General features: G+C 43.9%; 1 protein-coding gene across 2 annotated transcripts in view; it reads right to left on the bottom strand.

The window, feature by feature from the left end:
* Window positions 1-1978: 1978 nt before the first annotated feature.
* The window catches only part of stab1 (stabilin 1), a 216691-nt gene continuing 201176 nt past the window's right edge, over window positions 1979-17493 (bottom strand). For both annotated transcript variants that reach the window (XM_072912860.1, XM_061940474.2), the window contains one exon: window positions 1979-2156. In XM_072912860.1, the coding sequence (XP_072768961.1) occupies window positions 2088-2156 (69 nt within the window). In that variant the 3' untranslated portion in view covers window positions 1979-2087. The remainder of the gene's footprint in view (window positions 2157-17493) is intronic.

Below are 17493 nucleotides of genomic sequence, written 5' to 3'. Positions count from 1 at the left end.
CGACTGTTATTGAGTAAAATTCCAACTTTTATCATAATATTGCACAAATGTTCAGTTTTCCTTGGAAAATTTGGACTTTTATTATAATACTGCCAAAATTCTAAGTAAATATTTTCTCGTAAAATTATAACTTTATGTCAAATTATTACTTTTTAATGCAAAACGGTGACATTTGTCGTATACAATTCTGACTTATCACAATATTGCCAATTTTTTTGTTGTTCTTGTAAAATAGTGATTTTTTTTAGTAAAATTATGACTTTTGTCATAATTTCTTTTACTTTTGTCATAATGTTTCCAAGTAAAATTCCAATTATTATTACAATATTGCCAAAATTTTAAAGTTTTCTTATAAAAGTGTGACTTTTGTCGAGTAAAATTACGATTATTTTCATAAAACTGCCAAAATGTTAAGCTTTTCTTGTAAAACTGCGACTGTTATTGAGTAAAATTCCAACTTTTATCATAATATTGCACAAATGTTCAGTTTTTCTTGTAAAATTTTGACTTTTATTATAATACTGCCAAAATTCTAAGTAAATATTTTCTCGTAAAATTATTACTTTATGTCAAATTATTACTTTTTAATGCAAAACGGTGACATTTGCCGTATACAATTCTGACTTATCACAATATTGCCAATTTTTTTGTTTTTGTAAAATAGTGAATTTTTTTTGGTCAAATTATGACTTTTGTCATAATTTTTTTTACTTTTGTCATAATTTTTCCAAGTAAAATTCCGATTATTATTACAATATTGCCAAAATGTTAAAGTTTTCTTATAAAAGTGTGACTTTTGTCGAGTAAAATTACGATTCTTTTCATAAAACTTAATAGTAAGCTTTTCTTGTAACATTGCGACTGTTATTGAGTAAAATTCCAACTTTTATCATAATGTTGCACAAATGTTCAGTTTTTCTTGTAAAATTTTGACTTTTATTATAATACTGCCAAAATTCTAAGTAAATATTTTCTCGTAAAATTATTACTTTATGTCAAATTATTACTTTTTAATGCAAAACGGTGACATTTGTCGTATACAATTCTGACTTATCACAATATTGCCAATTTTTTTGTTGTTCTTGTAAAATAGTGAATTTTTTTTGGTAAAATTATGACTTTTGTCATAATTTTTTTTACTTTTGTCATAATTTTTCCAAGTAAAATTCCGATTATTATTACAATATTGCCAAACGTTTTCTTATAAAAGTGTGACTTTTGTCGAGTAAAATTACGATTATTTTCATAAAACTGCCAAAATGTTAAGCTTTTCTTGTAAAACTGCGACTGTTATTGAGTAAAATTCCAACTTTTATCATAATATTGCACAAATGTTCAGTTTTTCTTGTAAAATTTTGACTCGCGTTGAGTAAAATTACAACTTTTATTATAATACTGCCAAAATTCTAAGTTTTTCTTGTGAAATTGTGACCTTTTTCTTGTGAAATTCCAACTCATTTTTCACAACAAGCTTTTTTATATTTGCATAGTATGTATATATTAGTAATGCTGTAAATACACATCTTTATATATCTAGAAAGGGTGGTCCTCAAGAGGTAGGCATATTCCGGAGGTCTCAAGAAGGTAACAAATACAAGAATGTGTGTGTGTGTGTGTGTTAGGGGTGGCAGAGGTTTTAATGGTTGCGTAATCGTGCGGACGTCTCGAGGTCTCGTGTCATGAACGTCAGTGGAACGGCCCCATCAATTATCCGTCACGCACATGGGTAATTTCGCGTTGTTTGGAGATAGAAAGGCAAGGTTTCGGAGGACAGTGAAAGGTGCGGAGAAGAAGCCTCTGCAATAAAACCGTCAGTGAATTCGCAAAGGGAGGTTTTTCTTTCTTTGCACTTTTATAGCGTTCACGCAGAAGCACTTTTTTTGGGGGGTGTTTTGGTGGTGTGTATGTTGATTAGAAATACCTCTTGACGCACCACGGAGCTGACCAGAGGAAGGAGACACCTTGCAGTCATGGAGGGTTAGAGAGAAATGAAAGATTAGTGCAACTTTATTGACAATCACTTTGTCCTGCTTTGATTTGACGCTGGTCGGAGACCATGATTCCAGTCACCACACCCACTACAGTTTTTACTGGTCCAGGTCCAGAATCTTTGGAGGTTCTTCTGGTTCTGCTGGCTCCGGTCCCTGACTGGCCTCCTGCAAGAAGGACAGTTGGAATTGAAGTTGAGGTCATCTTAATGTCAGCCAGAAATTTTTCTTTAGCCTTCGAGAATTCCAGTAACTCGATGAGAAAAGTGCATTTGATGGCAATGATTGATGTGACGATGAACTATCTGCAATCTACCATCTTGCAGACCAGGAGTCACAACTCCTTTTTATTGAGGGCCACCTCGCAATTATGGCTGCCCCCTGAGGGCCACTTCAAATGAATCAATTGAGCACTGACATTTATTATTTTTCTTATCATTCTTATTAACCTCTCATTAAATCTACTAAAAAGTGTCCTCGAATAAACCCACGGAAAGTTTCTGTGACGTTTTCCGGAAAACAAGCAGACATTTTTTGCAGCTTTACTTTGCATTAGAAAATTGGGTCAGTAGGCTGAAAGGGTTAATCAGAGTGCAACACTGTGTGTGTGTGTGTGTGTGTGTGTGTGTGTGTGTGTGTGTGTGTTCTTGTATTTCTACCCTTCTTGAGACACCAACAAGGAAAAGCACCTTCCATGAGGAGGTGTGAACAAGTTAGGACATAAATCATGGTCCCAATACGGAAAACCATTGCATCTAATAGAGAGCCAAATACCAGAGTCCGTGAACATTGCTCCAAAGTCAAGATTTTTTTGTTGATTTAATGTGCATTCAAAAGTAGGTGCAAAGGCAGCAATATATGATAAAACAAGATAATGAAGGACTTCCCTATTCATCCCCGAAACTACTGTAATAACTTGAAGTATACAATAAAGATTAAAAACAAAAAATTTACTAAAAGCAGTCTTTTTCTCACAATGTGTCGCCTTTTTTTCTTATAAAATTGGGACCAATTTCTCATATTCTTTCTGTTTCTGTAATATTGCAATATTTTCTGGAAAAATTACTATGTAAAATTATTACTTTTTAATGCAAAACGGTGACATTTGTCATATAAAATTATGACTTTTATCACAAAATTGCCAATTGTTTTGTTGTTCTTGTAAAATAGTGACATTTTTTAGTTAAATGATGACCCTTGTCATAATTTTGCCAAGTAAAATTCCGATTATTATTATAATATTGCCAACATTTTTAAGTTTTCTTATAAAATTGTGACTTTTGTCAAGTAAAATGACGACTTTTTTCATAAAATTGCCAAAATTTTAAGCTTTTCTAGTAAAACTTCGACTGTTATTGAGCACAAATGTTCAGTTTTTCTTGGAACATTTTGACTTGCGTTGAGTAAAATGACGACTTTTATTATAATACTGCCAAAATTCGAAGTTTTTCTTGTGAAAATGTGACCTTTTTCTTGTGAAATTCCAACTCATTTTTCACAACAAGCTTTTTTATATTTGCATAGTTTGTATATATTAATTATGTTGTAAATCCACATCTTTATATATCTAGAAAGGGTGGTCCTAAAGAGGTAGGCATTTTTCTCAGGTCTCAAGAAGATAACTGTGGAGAGGGGCGTGGTTCACGCGTTCCCTGCGGGCGGGGTGTGTGCAGGGGCCGGCCATGAAGCGGCAGACAGCGTCGGAGACCATGAGGGGGTGGTGTGGGCTGGAGACGACGAGAGCGACACCACGAGAGAGACGCTGAAAAGCGGAAAGAGACTTTGGGAGAAAGAAAATAAAATAATTGTAAACGCTGCATCGGATGGTTGTGCCAGTTCCTGTGGTCCCAGACGAACCCGAACCTAAGCCTTGCTACAGCGGCGCCCAACAGGAAAGCGGACCAGGAAGAGGATGTCCGCACCAACCCCTTTGGAGGCGCTGGGCCAAGTTCTGGCCGAGGTGTCAGCGGCGAGCAGACAGCAGACCCAAGTGCTGCGAGTGCTGATGAACAGAGCAGAGGCAGCGGGAGGGATGTCCTCCATGAAGCGCATGGTGGAGGGGGAGGACCCCCAGGCATTCCTGGACGTCTTCGAGGCCACGGCGACGTCGTGCAAGTGGCCGGAGGAGGAATGGGGCGCGAAGCTGCTGCCGCTCCTGGTGGGGGAGGCGCAGCGGGCGGCGCTGAGTCTCCCGGCGACCGCCCGCATGCAGTACGCCGATCTACGCCACGCCATCCTGGACCGGGTCGGCAGCAGCCCCGAAGACCACCGCCGAAAGTTCCGGGCCATGAAGTTGGGGTCAGAGGACCGGCCCTTCGTGTTGGCATACCGGATGAGGGACGCGGCAACCCGGTGGCTCCAGCCCAATGGGCTGGACCCAAAGATGTTGGAGTCCATCATCCTAGAACAATTCATTGATGCCCTCCCGGCCAGGACCTCAGCATGGGTGCGGTACCACAGCTCCCCAGATGTAAAAACAGCGGTGAAACTGGCGGAGGAGCACCTGGCGGTCCAGCGGGAGGCGACCCCAAAGACAGCCGAAAGGCCCACCCCAGCACCCCGCCGACGACTCGCCCCGCTATGGGGGGGGATGGAGGAGACGTCCCGGGAGCAGCGACCACGCACGGCCGAGCCACCCGGAGCCAACGAGCAGGTCTCCCACGCGGGCAGCCAACAAAAAATCGCACCCACACGCACCCACATATACACAGCAAGGGGGGGGACACGGGGCTATAATATCTCCTCTGTTGGTGCATTTCAGGGTACCGGCGCTGCGGAGAGGGGGCTTCCCTCGCAGATGGCGCCTCAAACACCAGGGCCGGTGTGCTGGAGGTGCGGACGGCCCGGTCACGTGCGCCGGGAGTGCTCCATGATGGAGGTGGGGCAGGTGATGCGGGTTGTCGGGCCTCCAGCACCCGCCCCCGATCTGGGGGAGACGTACTGCGTCCCGATAAGGGTACAAGGGAGTACATACCGGGCGATGGTGGATTCGGGCTGTAAACAGTCCATGATCCACCAAAATCTGGTTCGACCCGGGGTATTGAGGCATGCAACACGGGTGAAAATTAGGTGTATTCATGGGGATGTGCACGAGTACCCTATTGTGCCAGTGGAAATTTTACATAAAAATCAAAAGCATAAAGTCAAGGTTGCCGTAAGTGCGCAACGTACGCACCCCGTAATTCTAGGGACGGATTGGCCGGGATTTAACCAGTTGGTGACGCAATGTGTGGGGGTGCGTTCACGGACAGTAGGCGAGGGGAGTATCCGCGCAGTTCTCAGCGGCGACGTGGCTTCATCCGGTACTGCCGAGCGGGAACCGGGGGCGGCTTCGCGGGAGGCCCCCACCGGCCCCCCGGTGGCATCCTACTGAGGATTTTCCCCTCGAGCAGTCCCGTGATGAAACCTTGCGCGAGGCCTGGGACCAGGTGGATTATATTGACGGTCAGCTGGTGCGCCCGGGGAAAGCGCGGGTATTCCCCCATTTTTCAATTATTCGGGATAGATTGTACCGAGTGGGCCGTGACACTCAAACCGGGGAGGAACACACCCAGTTGTTGGTGCCAAAACGCCACCGGGAAATGGTTTTCCAGGCGGTGCATTTTAATCCCATGTCTGGCCATTTAGGGTATGATAAAACACTTAATCGGGTCATGGTCCGATTCTATTGGCCAGGCCTCCGGGCAGACGTGCGCCGTTGGTGCGCTGCCTGCCCAGACTGCCAGCTGGTGAACCCAGCGGCCACCCCAAAGGCGCCCTTGCGCCCATTACCGCTCATGGAGGTCCCGTTCGAGAGAATTGGGATGGACCTCATCGGACCATTTCACCCGAGCACACGGGGATACCGCTTTGTGTTAGTCCTGGTGGATTACGCAACGCGCTATCCCGAAGCAGTGCCCTTGCGCTCTATCTCTGCAAAGAGTGTTGTGCAAGCGCTGATTCAGGTCATCTCCCGAGTTGGAATCCCGAAAGAGATTCTGACTGACCAAGGCACGTCCTTTATGTCACGCACGATAAAGGAACTTTACGGGTTATTGGGAATTAAAGCGATCCGCACCAGCGTATATCATCCGCAAACAGATGGGCTGGTGGAGAGATTAAATAAAACGCTGAAAACCATGATCCGTAAATTTATGCACGAGGACAAACAAAATTGGGATAAATGGTTGGACCCCCTAATGTTTGCGATGCGCGAGGTACCCCAGGCCTCAGTTGGTTTTGCACCATTTGAGTTATTGTACGGCCGAAGGCCTCGCGGAGTGCTGGACGTTATTAAGGAAAGCTGGGAGGAGGGTCCGAGCTCCAGCAAAAATGAAATTCAGTACGTCATGGACATGCGAGCAAAACTCCACAAGGTGGGGCACTTGTCACGTGAGAATTTGCTCCGTGCCCAAGAGCGTCAGCGGCGCACGTATAACAGGGGGACCCAACTACGCAAATTCGCACCGGGAGAAAAAGTACTTGTATTGCTTCCAACCTCAAACTCCAAATTACTTGCAAAGTGGCAGGGACCCTTTGAGGTCGCACGGCAAGTGGGTGATGTCGATTATGAGGTTCGGCGCTCGGACCGACGCGGAGACACTCAGATTTACCATCTGAACCTGCTGAAGGCGTGGAAGGAGGCGGAGCCTGTTTCCATGGTGACAGTAGTGAGGGAGGAGGAGGAGTTGGGGCCGGAGATCCCGCGCTCTGGCCCGGCCCCTCGGCTGACCTGTGATGACCAGCTCACATTGGCGCAGAAAGCGGAGGTTGCTGAGTTACAGCAGCGCTACTCTGATGTGTTCTCCTCGCGGCCCGGTCGCACGAATCTCATCCGACATCATATTGAGGCCAGCCCGGGGGTTACGGTGCGGTCTCGGCCATATCGGCTTCCCGAACACAAGCGCAAAGTGGTTCGGGAGGAATTAAAAACCATGCTTGAGTTGGGTGTAATAGAAGAATCCCACAGCGCGTGGTGCAGTCCCGTTGTTCTGGTTGGGAAGAGGGACGGGACTGTGCGGTTCTGTGTGGATTACCGCAGGGTGAATGAAATATCACGTTTTGACGCGTACCCAATGCCTCGGGTCGATGAGCTCCTAGATCGGCTGGGCACTGCTCGTTTTTTCACGACGCTGGATTTGACCAAGGGCTACTGGCAGATTCCCTTGTCACCAGAGTCCCGAGAAAAAACGGCTTTCTCCACTCCGGAAGGTTTGTACCAATTTGTAACACTTCCGTTTGGCTTGTTCGGTGCGCCCGCCACGTTCCAGCGTCTCATGGACCGTGTGCTGCGCCCCCACGCTGCATACGCGGCTGCCTACGCGGCTGCCTACCTGGATGATGTCATCATCCAGAGTGGCAGCTGGGAAGAACACATGCGGCGGGTGGGGGTGGTGCTCGAGTCCCTGAGGCGGGCGGGGCTCACCGCCAACCCGGCGAAGTGCGCAGTTGGCCGGAGGGAGGTACAGTATCTGGGGTACCACTTGGGAGGGGGACAGGTGCGTCCCCAGGTAGACAAAACAGCGGCAATCGCGGCCTGTCCACCCCCCAAGACAAAAAAAGAGGTGAGGCAGTTTTTGGGACTGGCGGGCTATTACCGGCGGTTCATTCCCCGGTTCGCGGACTTAACCGGCCCACTGACTGACCTCACCCGAAAGGGTGCTCCAGAACTGGTCCAGTGGACGGAGCAGTGCCAGCGGGGGTTTGAGAAGGTAAAAACAGCACTCTGCGAGGAGCCGGTGCTGCACATGCCTAACTTTGACATCCCTTTCTGTCTGCAGGCGGACGTGTCGGGCCGGGGGCTGGGGAAGGTGCTGTCCCAGCGGGTGGGGGACGTCGACCGCCCCGTGCTGTACATCAGCCGTAAACTCTCGGACCGGGAGGCAAGGTACAGCACGGTGGAGAGGGAGTGCCTTGCCATCCGGTGGGCGGTCGGGGCCCTCCGCTACTACCTGTTGGGGCGTGCCTTCAGTCTCTGCTCGGACCACAAACCGCTCCAGTGGCTCCACCGCATGAAGGACGCCAACGCGCGGATCACCCGGTGGTATCTGGCATTACAGCCCTACAACTTCCGGGTGGTCCACAGGCCTGGTGCGCAGATGGCCGTGGCCGACTTCCTCTCTCGCCCCGCTATGGGGGGGTGTGGGGGGGAGTGGGCGCGGCCGGACGGCTGCCCTGCCTGAGTCTAGCGGTGGAGGCATGTGGAGAGGGGCGTGGTTCACGCGTTCCCTGCGGGCGGGGTGTGTGCAGGGGCCGGCCATGAAGCGGCAGACAGCGTCGGAGACCATGAGGGGGTGGTGTGGGCTGGAGACGACGAGAGCGACACCACGAGAGAGATGCTGAAAAGCGGAAAGAGACTTTGGGAGAAAGAAAATAAAATAATTGTAAACGCTGCATCGGATGGTTGTGCCAGTTCCTGTGGTCCCAGACGAACCCGAACCTAAGCCTTGCTACAATAACAAATACAAGAATTTGTGTGTTTGTGTGTGTGTTCTTGTACTTCTACCCTTCTTGAGACATCAACAAGGAAAAGCACCTTCCATATGAGGAGGTGTGAACAAGTTAGGACATAAATCATGGTCCCAATACGGAAAACCATTGCATCTAAAAGAGAGCCAAATACTAGAGTCCGTGAACATTGCTCCAAAGTCAGGATTTTTTTTGTTGATTTAATGTGCATACAAAAGTTAGCATTGACAGGTGCAAAGGCAGCAATATATGATAAAACAAGATGAAGAAGGACTTCCCTATTCATCCCCGAAAAAACCCGCCAGGTGAACAGCTGATTTGACGACTTCCGGTGCTGACGTAAGACAACTCGCGTCCCATATGTGACCATAGGATGAACAAATACACTACGCTACTAAGACTATAGTGGCCATTAACAGTTAGCTTCTACAGCTGTGGTCCGTGACTCCTTTGTCATCGACCTTAAGCACATTACAAAAAACAAAAAAATAGAGATCTCATTTGCACCCCTGCTGGTGAAATCCATCAAAATGAGGGTGGTGCCAAAAAGGAGGGATTTTTCAAATTGACTCTGTGTCGGTTTTAAAAGTGCTCCCCCTCTGGTCAACATATGAAAAAACATGTGTGTAAAAATTTGAATTGCTCCCCTCTGGCCAACATATGAAATAACAAGTGTGTGTAAGAAATTGAAATGTACCCCTTTTGACCAAAATGTATTTAAAAAAATATATATATATATATATATAGAGACATACTGTAATAACTTCGTCATGTCTGTTGTGCCCTGAGCAAGACACTTCACCCTTGCTCCTGATGGGTGCTGGTTAGCGCCTTGCATGGCAGCTCCCTCCATCAGTGTGTGAATGTGTGTGTGAATGGGTAAATGTGGAAGTAGTGTCAAAGCCCTTTGAGTACCTTGAAGGTAGAAAAGCGCTATACAAGTACAACCCATTTATCATTATTTATTTAACTTGAAGTAAATAAAGATTTAAAAACAACTACAAACAAAAAATGAACTAAATGCAGTCTTTTTCTCACAATGTGTCGCCTTTTTTTTCTTATAAAATTGGGAACAATTTCTCATATTCTTTCTGTTTCTGTAATATTGCAATATTTCCTGGAAAAATTACTATGTAAAATGATTACTTTTTAATGCAAAACGGTGACATTTGTCATATAAAATTCTGACTTTTATCACAATATTGCCAATTGTTTTGTTGTTCTTGTAAAATAGTGACATTTTTCAGTAAAATTATGACTTTTGTCATAATTTTGCCAAGTAAAATTCCGATTATTATTATAATATTGCCAACATTTTAAAGTTTACTTATAAAATTGTGACTTTTGTCAAGTAAAATTACGACTTTTTTCATAAATTGCCAAAATGTTTAGCTTTTCTTGTAAAACTTCGACTGTTATTGAGTAAAATTCCAACTTTTATCATAATATTGCACAAATGTTCAGTTTTTCTTGTAAAATGTTGACTTGTATTATAATACTGCCAAAATTCTAAGTTTTTCTTGTGAAATTGTGACCTTCCTATAAAATTGGGAACAATTTCTCATATACTTTCTGTTTCTGGAATATTGCAATATTTTCTCGTAAAATTATTACTTTTTTAGGTCAAATTATTACTTTTTAATGCAAAATGGTGACATTTGTCATATACAATTCTGACTTTGATCACAACATTGCCAATTTTTTTGTTGTTCTTGTAAAACAGTGACATTTTTTGAGTAAAATTATGACTTGTGTCATAATTTTTCCAAGTAAAATTCTGATTATTATTACAATATTGCACATTTTTTTTAGTTTTCTTATAAAAGTGACTTTTGTCGAGTAAAATTACGACTCTTTTCATAAAACTGCCAAAATGTTAAGCTTTTCTTGTAACGTTTTGACTTGCGTTGAGTAAAATTACGACTTTTATTATAATACTGCTAAAATTCGAAGTTTTTCTTGTGAAATTGTGACCTTTTTCTTATGAAATGCCAACTCATTTCTCACAACAAGCTTTTTTATATTTGCATAGTTTGTATGTATTAATAATGTTGTAAATACACATCTTTATATATCTAGAAAGGGTGGTCCTAAAGAGGTAGGCATTTTTCGGAGGTCTCAAGAAGGTAACAAATACAAGAATGTGTGTGTGTGTGTGTAAGTGTTTGCAAGAGCAGACAAACAAAAGAGCAAAACAGTGAGAAATATTGACTAAAGACATATGTAAGAGCACTTTGTGTTCTTCGCAAAGTGTCACATATTTTGTTAAGAGAACACTTTCCTCATCGATACAAATACTCCTTGCATGTATTGACAACATTCAAGTAGCAGTAGAGTGGAAGAACAAGTTGACTTTATACGCTTAACTGTGTTTCATTGTATCCATTAAACCATACCCACAATCCGCAAAAGTGTGTGAAAATACCGTCTAAACATCACAAAATGCCACAAATGTCGGCCAGTTTGAATATTCCACTCCGAATATCTCCGGCAATTTCCGTAGATTCTACGTCACTGTAGTAACGCTTTTGCACTCTGACCTTATTATTAGGTCAGTCATACTGGAAATATGCAAACATTGTAAAGAGATGTGTTGTTTATCATTCACAATCCTTATGTAAGTCAAGAACACATATGCTTGGCTTTTTTCATGCAGTCAAAATATGCAGTCGTAAATAGAGATGTCCGATAATATCGGCCAATAAATGCGTTAAAATGTAATATCGGAAATTATCGGTATCGTTTTTTTTTTATTATCGGTATCGTTTTTTTTGTTTTTTTTTAATTAAATAAACATAAAAAACACAAGATACACTTACAATTAGTGCACCAACCCAAAAAACCTTCCTCCCCCATTTACACTCATTCACACAAAAGGGTTGTGTCTTTCTGTTATTAATATTCTGGTTCCTACATTATATATCAATATATATCAATACAGTCTGCAAGGGATACAGTCCGTAAGCACACATGATTGTGCGTGCTGCTGGTCCACTAATAGTACTAACCTTTAACAGTTAGTTTTACTCATTTTCATGAATTACTAGTTTCTATGTAACTGTTTTTATATTGTTTTACTTTCTTTTTTATTCAAGAAAATGTTTTTAATTTATTTATCTTATTTTATTTTATGAATTTTTTTTTAAAGTACCTTATCTTCACCATACCTGGTTGTCCAAATTAGACATAATAATGTGTTAATTCCACGACTGTATATATCGGTTGATATCGGTATCGGTTGATATTGGTATCGGTAATTAAAGAGTTGGACAATATCGGAATATCGGCAAAAAGCCATTATCGGACATCCCTAGTCGTAAATAAATAGTTAACAATTGAGTCGAGGGTCCTCTGTTACGCTCATTATGCTCCATCCATCAATGAAAATGACAATGAAAATGAACCAAATATGAGTGATATTGATATTATAAGTGCTAATGCAGTCTGACTATTTTAACGCTATCTTACGCTGCTATTGTTGACACACTGAGCCGGCGGCTGCTTCTGCTTAGTCTCAAACTTGCTAAAAGTAAATTCTAGATCAGACCTGGGGGCCACATGCGGCCCGTTAAGTATTTCAATCTGGCCTGCCGGACATTCCCAAATACTTTTTTTAGATCTTTAAGATGTAAAGTGTAGCTGCCATTATGATGTGCAGTGATGTTTTCTAATGACCGTAAGTCTTCAACTATAAGTATTTCAATGCTTGGAATCTGCGCTTTTGCATGATATTCTAGTTACTATGGTAATTAATTAGTTACTATGGTAATCTGAGTCACAGCAGCTCAGACGAGTTACCAAGCAGTGTGGGTGGGGAGCGTTTCCACAGAGTGTCAGCCTGAAATGTGGGTGTCAGGGACAGACGTGGAAGGAGATTTTTAACAAGAAAGTTCTAAAGCTTAGTGATGTATCAGATTGTATATTGTATTTTTATCCTTTGCGTTCATATTTCGCTGTTTGTCGCATTTTTGTCGCGTTTTGCTTGATTGTAAAATATGTCGATCGAGAGGGGGTGTGACGTTCATATGTTGTCAATATTCAGTGTTTTATCCTTCATAGATAAATGTAAAATTCCATTCCGTTTTTTAAGGCGGTCTGTCATAACGTTTTTAGCATTCAATCAGACATTATTGTGAGGTTTTGTATTAGTGTTCCTAAAAATAGATATACCGGCCCCCAGACACATTTATTTTTCTAAATTTGGCCCCCCAGTCAAAATAATTGCCCAGGCCTGTTCTAGAATATAATTCATGCACCTCTCACCTGCTGGTAGACAAATGTGGCCATGGACCGACAGGCTGGTCCACTTTCACATCCTCCGAGATGACATAAAAAGACAGTTGATGCTTCTTTTTTTGTGAATTATATTTATATAGCGCTATTCTCTAGTGACTCAAAGCGCTTTACATAGTGAAACCCAATATCTAAGTGACATTTTTAAAGCAGTGTGGGTGGCACTGGGAGCAGGTGGGTAAAGTGTCTTGCCCAAGGACACAACGGCAGTGACTAGGATGGCAGAAGCGGGGATCGAACCTGGAACCCTCAAGTTGCTGGCACGACCACTCTATCAACCGAGCAGTACCGCTGTGAGGAGTTTGAATCCGCCGTGAGGATTGCGATTGATTCTTCATCTAAACGGGATTATGTGAGCATCTCGTCGGTCGGCATCCCAGCGAGAGTGGAAATATTAGTGTTTGTTTTATTATGCTTAGTTTGTAAGTTTAGCACCGAGCAATGGTGCTGATGATATAGTTGTTTCAATAAAGCTACATCCGTTTAGCACTCGGCTTCTAAAACTTATTACTCAACCCCTTTGTGTTCGGGCTCAAAGATATAAGGTTCTGGATCATCATTTTTCCTGAAGTAATCGTCGTTTGTTCTCAAAGTCTGCATGATTAGCATTGTTGTGGATGGGGAAGGGATCTGTGGTTCCTAACGCTACATCACGGATCACGTGACCGGCTTGCTCATTATCTCTCAAAGTGGCTCAGTAATCTCCGTGAGATTCCATCCATCCATCCATCTTCTTCCGCTTATCTGAGGTCGGGTCGCGGGAGCAGCAGCCTAAGCAGAGAAGCTCAGACTTTCCTCTCCCCAGCCACTTCGTCAAGCTCCTCCCGGGGGATCCCGAGGCGTTCCCAGCCAGCCGGGAGACATAGTCTTCCCAGCGTGTCCTGGGTCTTCCCCGTGGCCTCCTACCCGTCGGCCATCCTGACCAGATGCCCGAACCACCTCATCTGGATCCTCTCCATGTGGAGGAGCAGTCATCCTTACCGGATGACTGAGCTTCTCACCTTATCTCTAAGGGAGAGACCCGCCACCCGGCGGAGGAAACTCATTTCGGCCGCTTGTACCCGTGATCTTGTCCCAAAGCTCATGACCATAGGTGAGGATGGGAACGTAGATCGACCGGTAAATTGAGAGCTTTGCCTTCCGGCTCATCTCCTTCTTCACCACAACGGATCGATACAGCGTCCGCATTACTGAAGACGCCGCCTGTCGATCTCACCATCCACTCTTCCCTCATTCGTGAACAAGACTCCGAGGTACTTGAACTCCTCCACTTGGGGCAGGGTCTCCTCCCCAACCCGGAGATGGCACTCCACCCTTTTCCGGGCGAGAACCATGGACTCGGACTTGGAGGTGCTGATTCCCATCCCAGTCGCTTCACACTCGGCTGCGAACTGATCCAGTGAGAGCTGAAGATCCTGGCCAGATGAAGCCATCAGGACCACATCATCTGCAAAAAGCAGAGACCTAATCCTGCAGCCACCAAACCGGATCCTCTCAACGCCCTGACTGCGCCTAGAAATTCTGTCCATAAAAGTTTTGAACAGAACCGGTGACAAAGGGCAGGGATCGTACAGGGAGCGGACCGCCACAATCAGACAGTCCATTACCCCATACTCTCTGAGCACTCCCCACAGTAGAGATGCGCGGATAGGCAATTATTTCATCCGCAACCGCATCACAAAAGTCGTCACCCATCCGCCATGCACCCGAACTAACATTTTATCAAAACCGCACCCGCCCGTTGTTATATATCTAATATAGACGATGCAAGGCATTAGTGAGGTTATAAAGCTTTTGCCTGTTAAAGAAAGGAGACTGATCCAATGCAGCAGAGACATTCAATGCGTGCCACGCTGTCACGGCCCAGACGCACACCAGTGCGCAATCATCTGGGAGCCATGCTGAGCGCACCTCCAAGCGCGCTCGCGCCACTCAAACTGCTGCAGGCAGCTGCGTTCTATCTTGTTTTAACATCCTGTGGCACTCTTCTGGGATCACGGCGGACGAAACTGCTCATGCTCAGGGTGTTTGTGGAGGTTCGGGGTTTTGCACAAATGTGATGCACCATGTTAGATGTCCCGGTTTTGTGACTGTCGTAGACATAAACAGCGTCGCAGCTCTTGCAAATCACGTAGCCAGCATTACTATCATCCTGATTTACAACCTCATAAAAACGAGTCCACGCTGAACTTTTCTGGCCTTTTTTTCCCCTGGTCTTTAGTATTCCCTTTTTTAGTTTGTCGCGTACCACGTTTGCTGCCGGCGTTGCCATCTTTTTTTTCTTCTTCTTCTGTTGTGGCATATGCTGCAGGTGCCTGCTCGTTTTTCGTATGTGGGTAACAACATTTAACTATGTATATATATTTCCGAATTGGTTTAACTGCCACCCGCCTGAATCTATTTAAAATCTAATTTTTTTTTATTTCAACCGCCCAACCCGCGGATAAAATCTAATTTTTTTTTTATTTCAACCGCCCGACCCGCGGATAATCCGCGGACTCCGCGGTTGTGTCCGCAAACCGCGCATCTCTACCCCACAGGACTTCCCGAATGCCTTCTCCAAGTCCACAAAGCACATGTAGACTGGTTGGGCAAACTCCCATGCACCCTCAAGGACCCTGCCGAGAGTATAGAGCTGGTCCACAGTTCCACGACCAGGACGAAAACCACACTGTTCCTCCTGAATCCGAGGTTCGACTATCCGGCGTAGCCTCCTCTCCAGTACACCTAAGGCTGAGATTATGGACCCAAAAACGCTCTAAATATTCCGGTATTTTTTTAATTTTTCATGATTTATTTTGTTTTGAAATGTGTGCATGGCTCAGGTCAGCTATGTGCAAGTGCAAGCTCAGAGGGAACATCGCCTCCGAAAAAATGGAACGATCTGATCTCCCTCTTAAATGTGACGCATAATTATAGACTTTTTAATGCATAACATGAGACAATTTTTTTTTGGACACACTGTTCTTATCACATTTCATCTAATTATTAGAACGTTGGACATGTGTTTTTTTTTGTTTTTTTTAAAATACTGCTTGTAAACCATATTTTTTAAGGCACCGGTGTCAAATTCAAGGCCCGGGGGCCAGATCTGGCCCGCCACATCATTTTATATGACAAACAAACGCCTGGAAATATAATGCGTCAATAAAGTACCTTATCTTTTCTTGAACATGTATTTGTTTTTTCTATTTTTACAGAATAAAAATATATTTGTCATGATCTTCTTTTTGTTGCAGTGCCTGGTTTCTGGGTCACCTGATACTCATGTCCTCCTGACTACTTAAGCTCTCCATTCCCTTCACTCAGCACCAGTAGATTTCCTGATGTTTCACCCTTCCTGTCGTGTACATCTCCTCTGCTTTGGCTACACTCACGCTTCTCGTTCCCTGTGGCGGTTGTAGTGTTAATCGTTATCCTCCACACCTTCTGTGTGCGATTCCCATTTCTCACACCTTATGTTTTGTCAGAACAATTGTATGTAAGTTATCACAAAACTTTCTGTTCCCGGCGAGAGGACAAAAGCTGTCTTTGACCTTACCAAGCAAAAGGCTTGTAAAACTCCACTGTGTACGATGGGAGGAGACAGGAGGGGTTCAGTTTCTTTGATCTATTGTGATCCACAAGAATATCTTGTCTTGACCAGAGATCTACAAAGCGGAGAGGATGCAGGACCTGACGCAAACTCCAGGCATCTTTTCTTTGAACTGTTTTGTGATCAAGGGCGATGGCTGTTTACGACCCCCTCTCCCTTTAGAAACAGCTGTTGCCATGTATCACAAAACTTTCTGTTCCCGGCGAGAGGACAAAAGCTGTCTTTGACCTTACCAAGCAAAAGGCTTGTAAAACTCCACTGTGTACGATGGGAGGAGATAGGAGGGGTTCAGTTTCTTTGACCTATTGTGATCCACAGGAAGATCTTGTCTTGACCCGAGATCTACAAAGCGGAGAGGAGGCAGGACCTGACGCAAGCTCCAGGCATCTTTTCTTTGAACTGTTTTGTGACCAAGGACGACGGCTGTTTACGACCCCCTCTCCCTTTAGAAACAGCTGTTGCCATGTAATCAGGGAAAGTCCAAATAAAAGAGGAGAGTGGGACGACACTGTGCAAGGGTACAGGTGTACACGCTCTCCTCATTGAGCTAAATTGAATCCTGTCTCTGTTTAATTCATTGCTTCTTGTCTGTTTAATAGATGTCATCGGTGTTTGGACCTGACAGGTTTTGTCCTCACCCCTTTTTGAGTGCTCTTTTTGTTCATTATTTTCGTTTATTTTTCTGCTCCGCGTTGGGGTCCTACTCCGGCTGACAATTGCATATCTCTAAAAATGTATTATTATTCAAAATTGAAATAAATCCTCATGCTTGCCAAACATTTTTTTTTGGCAATTTAAAAATAAATACTTAGATATCTGCTTAAGCCAGTTATCCATCAAATTGTACAATTTAAAAATGACAACAGATTTTACGATAGAATTTACAGTGGTTTTTACAGCATATTACTGTAAATAAAAAAAAACTTCACCACTGTTTTATGTTTAAAATTCTGTCAACTGAGCTGAAAGTTTGTTTTTGTTTTTTACCGTGAAATCTACAATTGTTTTTATAGTGTTTTACTGTAAATAAAGGGTGCCAACGTTGGTCGCGAGCTACCGGTCGATCGCAGAGGGTGTGTCAGTCCATCGGCAGCCAGGCATTGAAAAAATAAACCTAAAAATTTGCGATCGTAAATCTTCACCAATACGTCACTTTCGTCACCTGATTGA

This window comes from Nerophis lumbriciformis, linkage group LG03 (assembly GCF_033978685.3).
Source record: "Nerophis lumbriciformis linkage group LG03, RoL_Nlum_v2.1, whole genome shotgun sequence".
Classification (NCBI taxonomy): Eukaryota; Metazoa; Chordata; class Actinopteri; order Syngnathiformes; family Syngnathidae; genus Nerophis; species Nerophis lumbriciformis.
The sequence above is the reverse complement of the archived record's forward strand: the minus strand, read 5'-3'. Positions and strand labels throughout refer to the sequence as shown.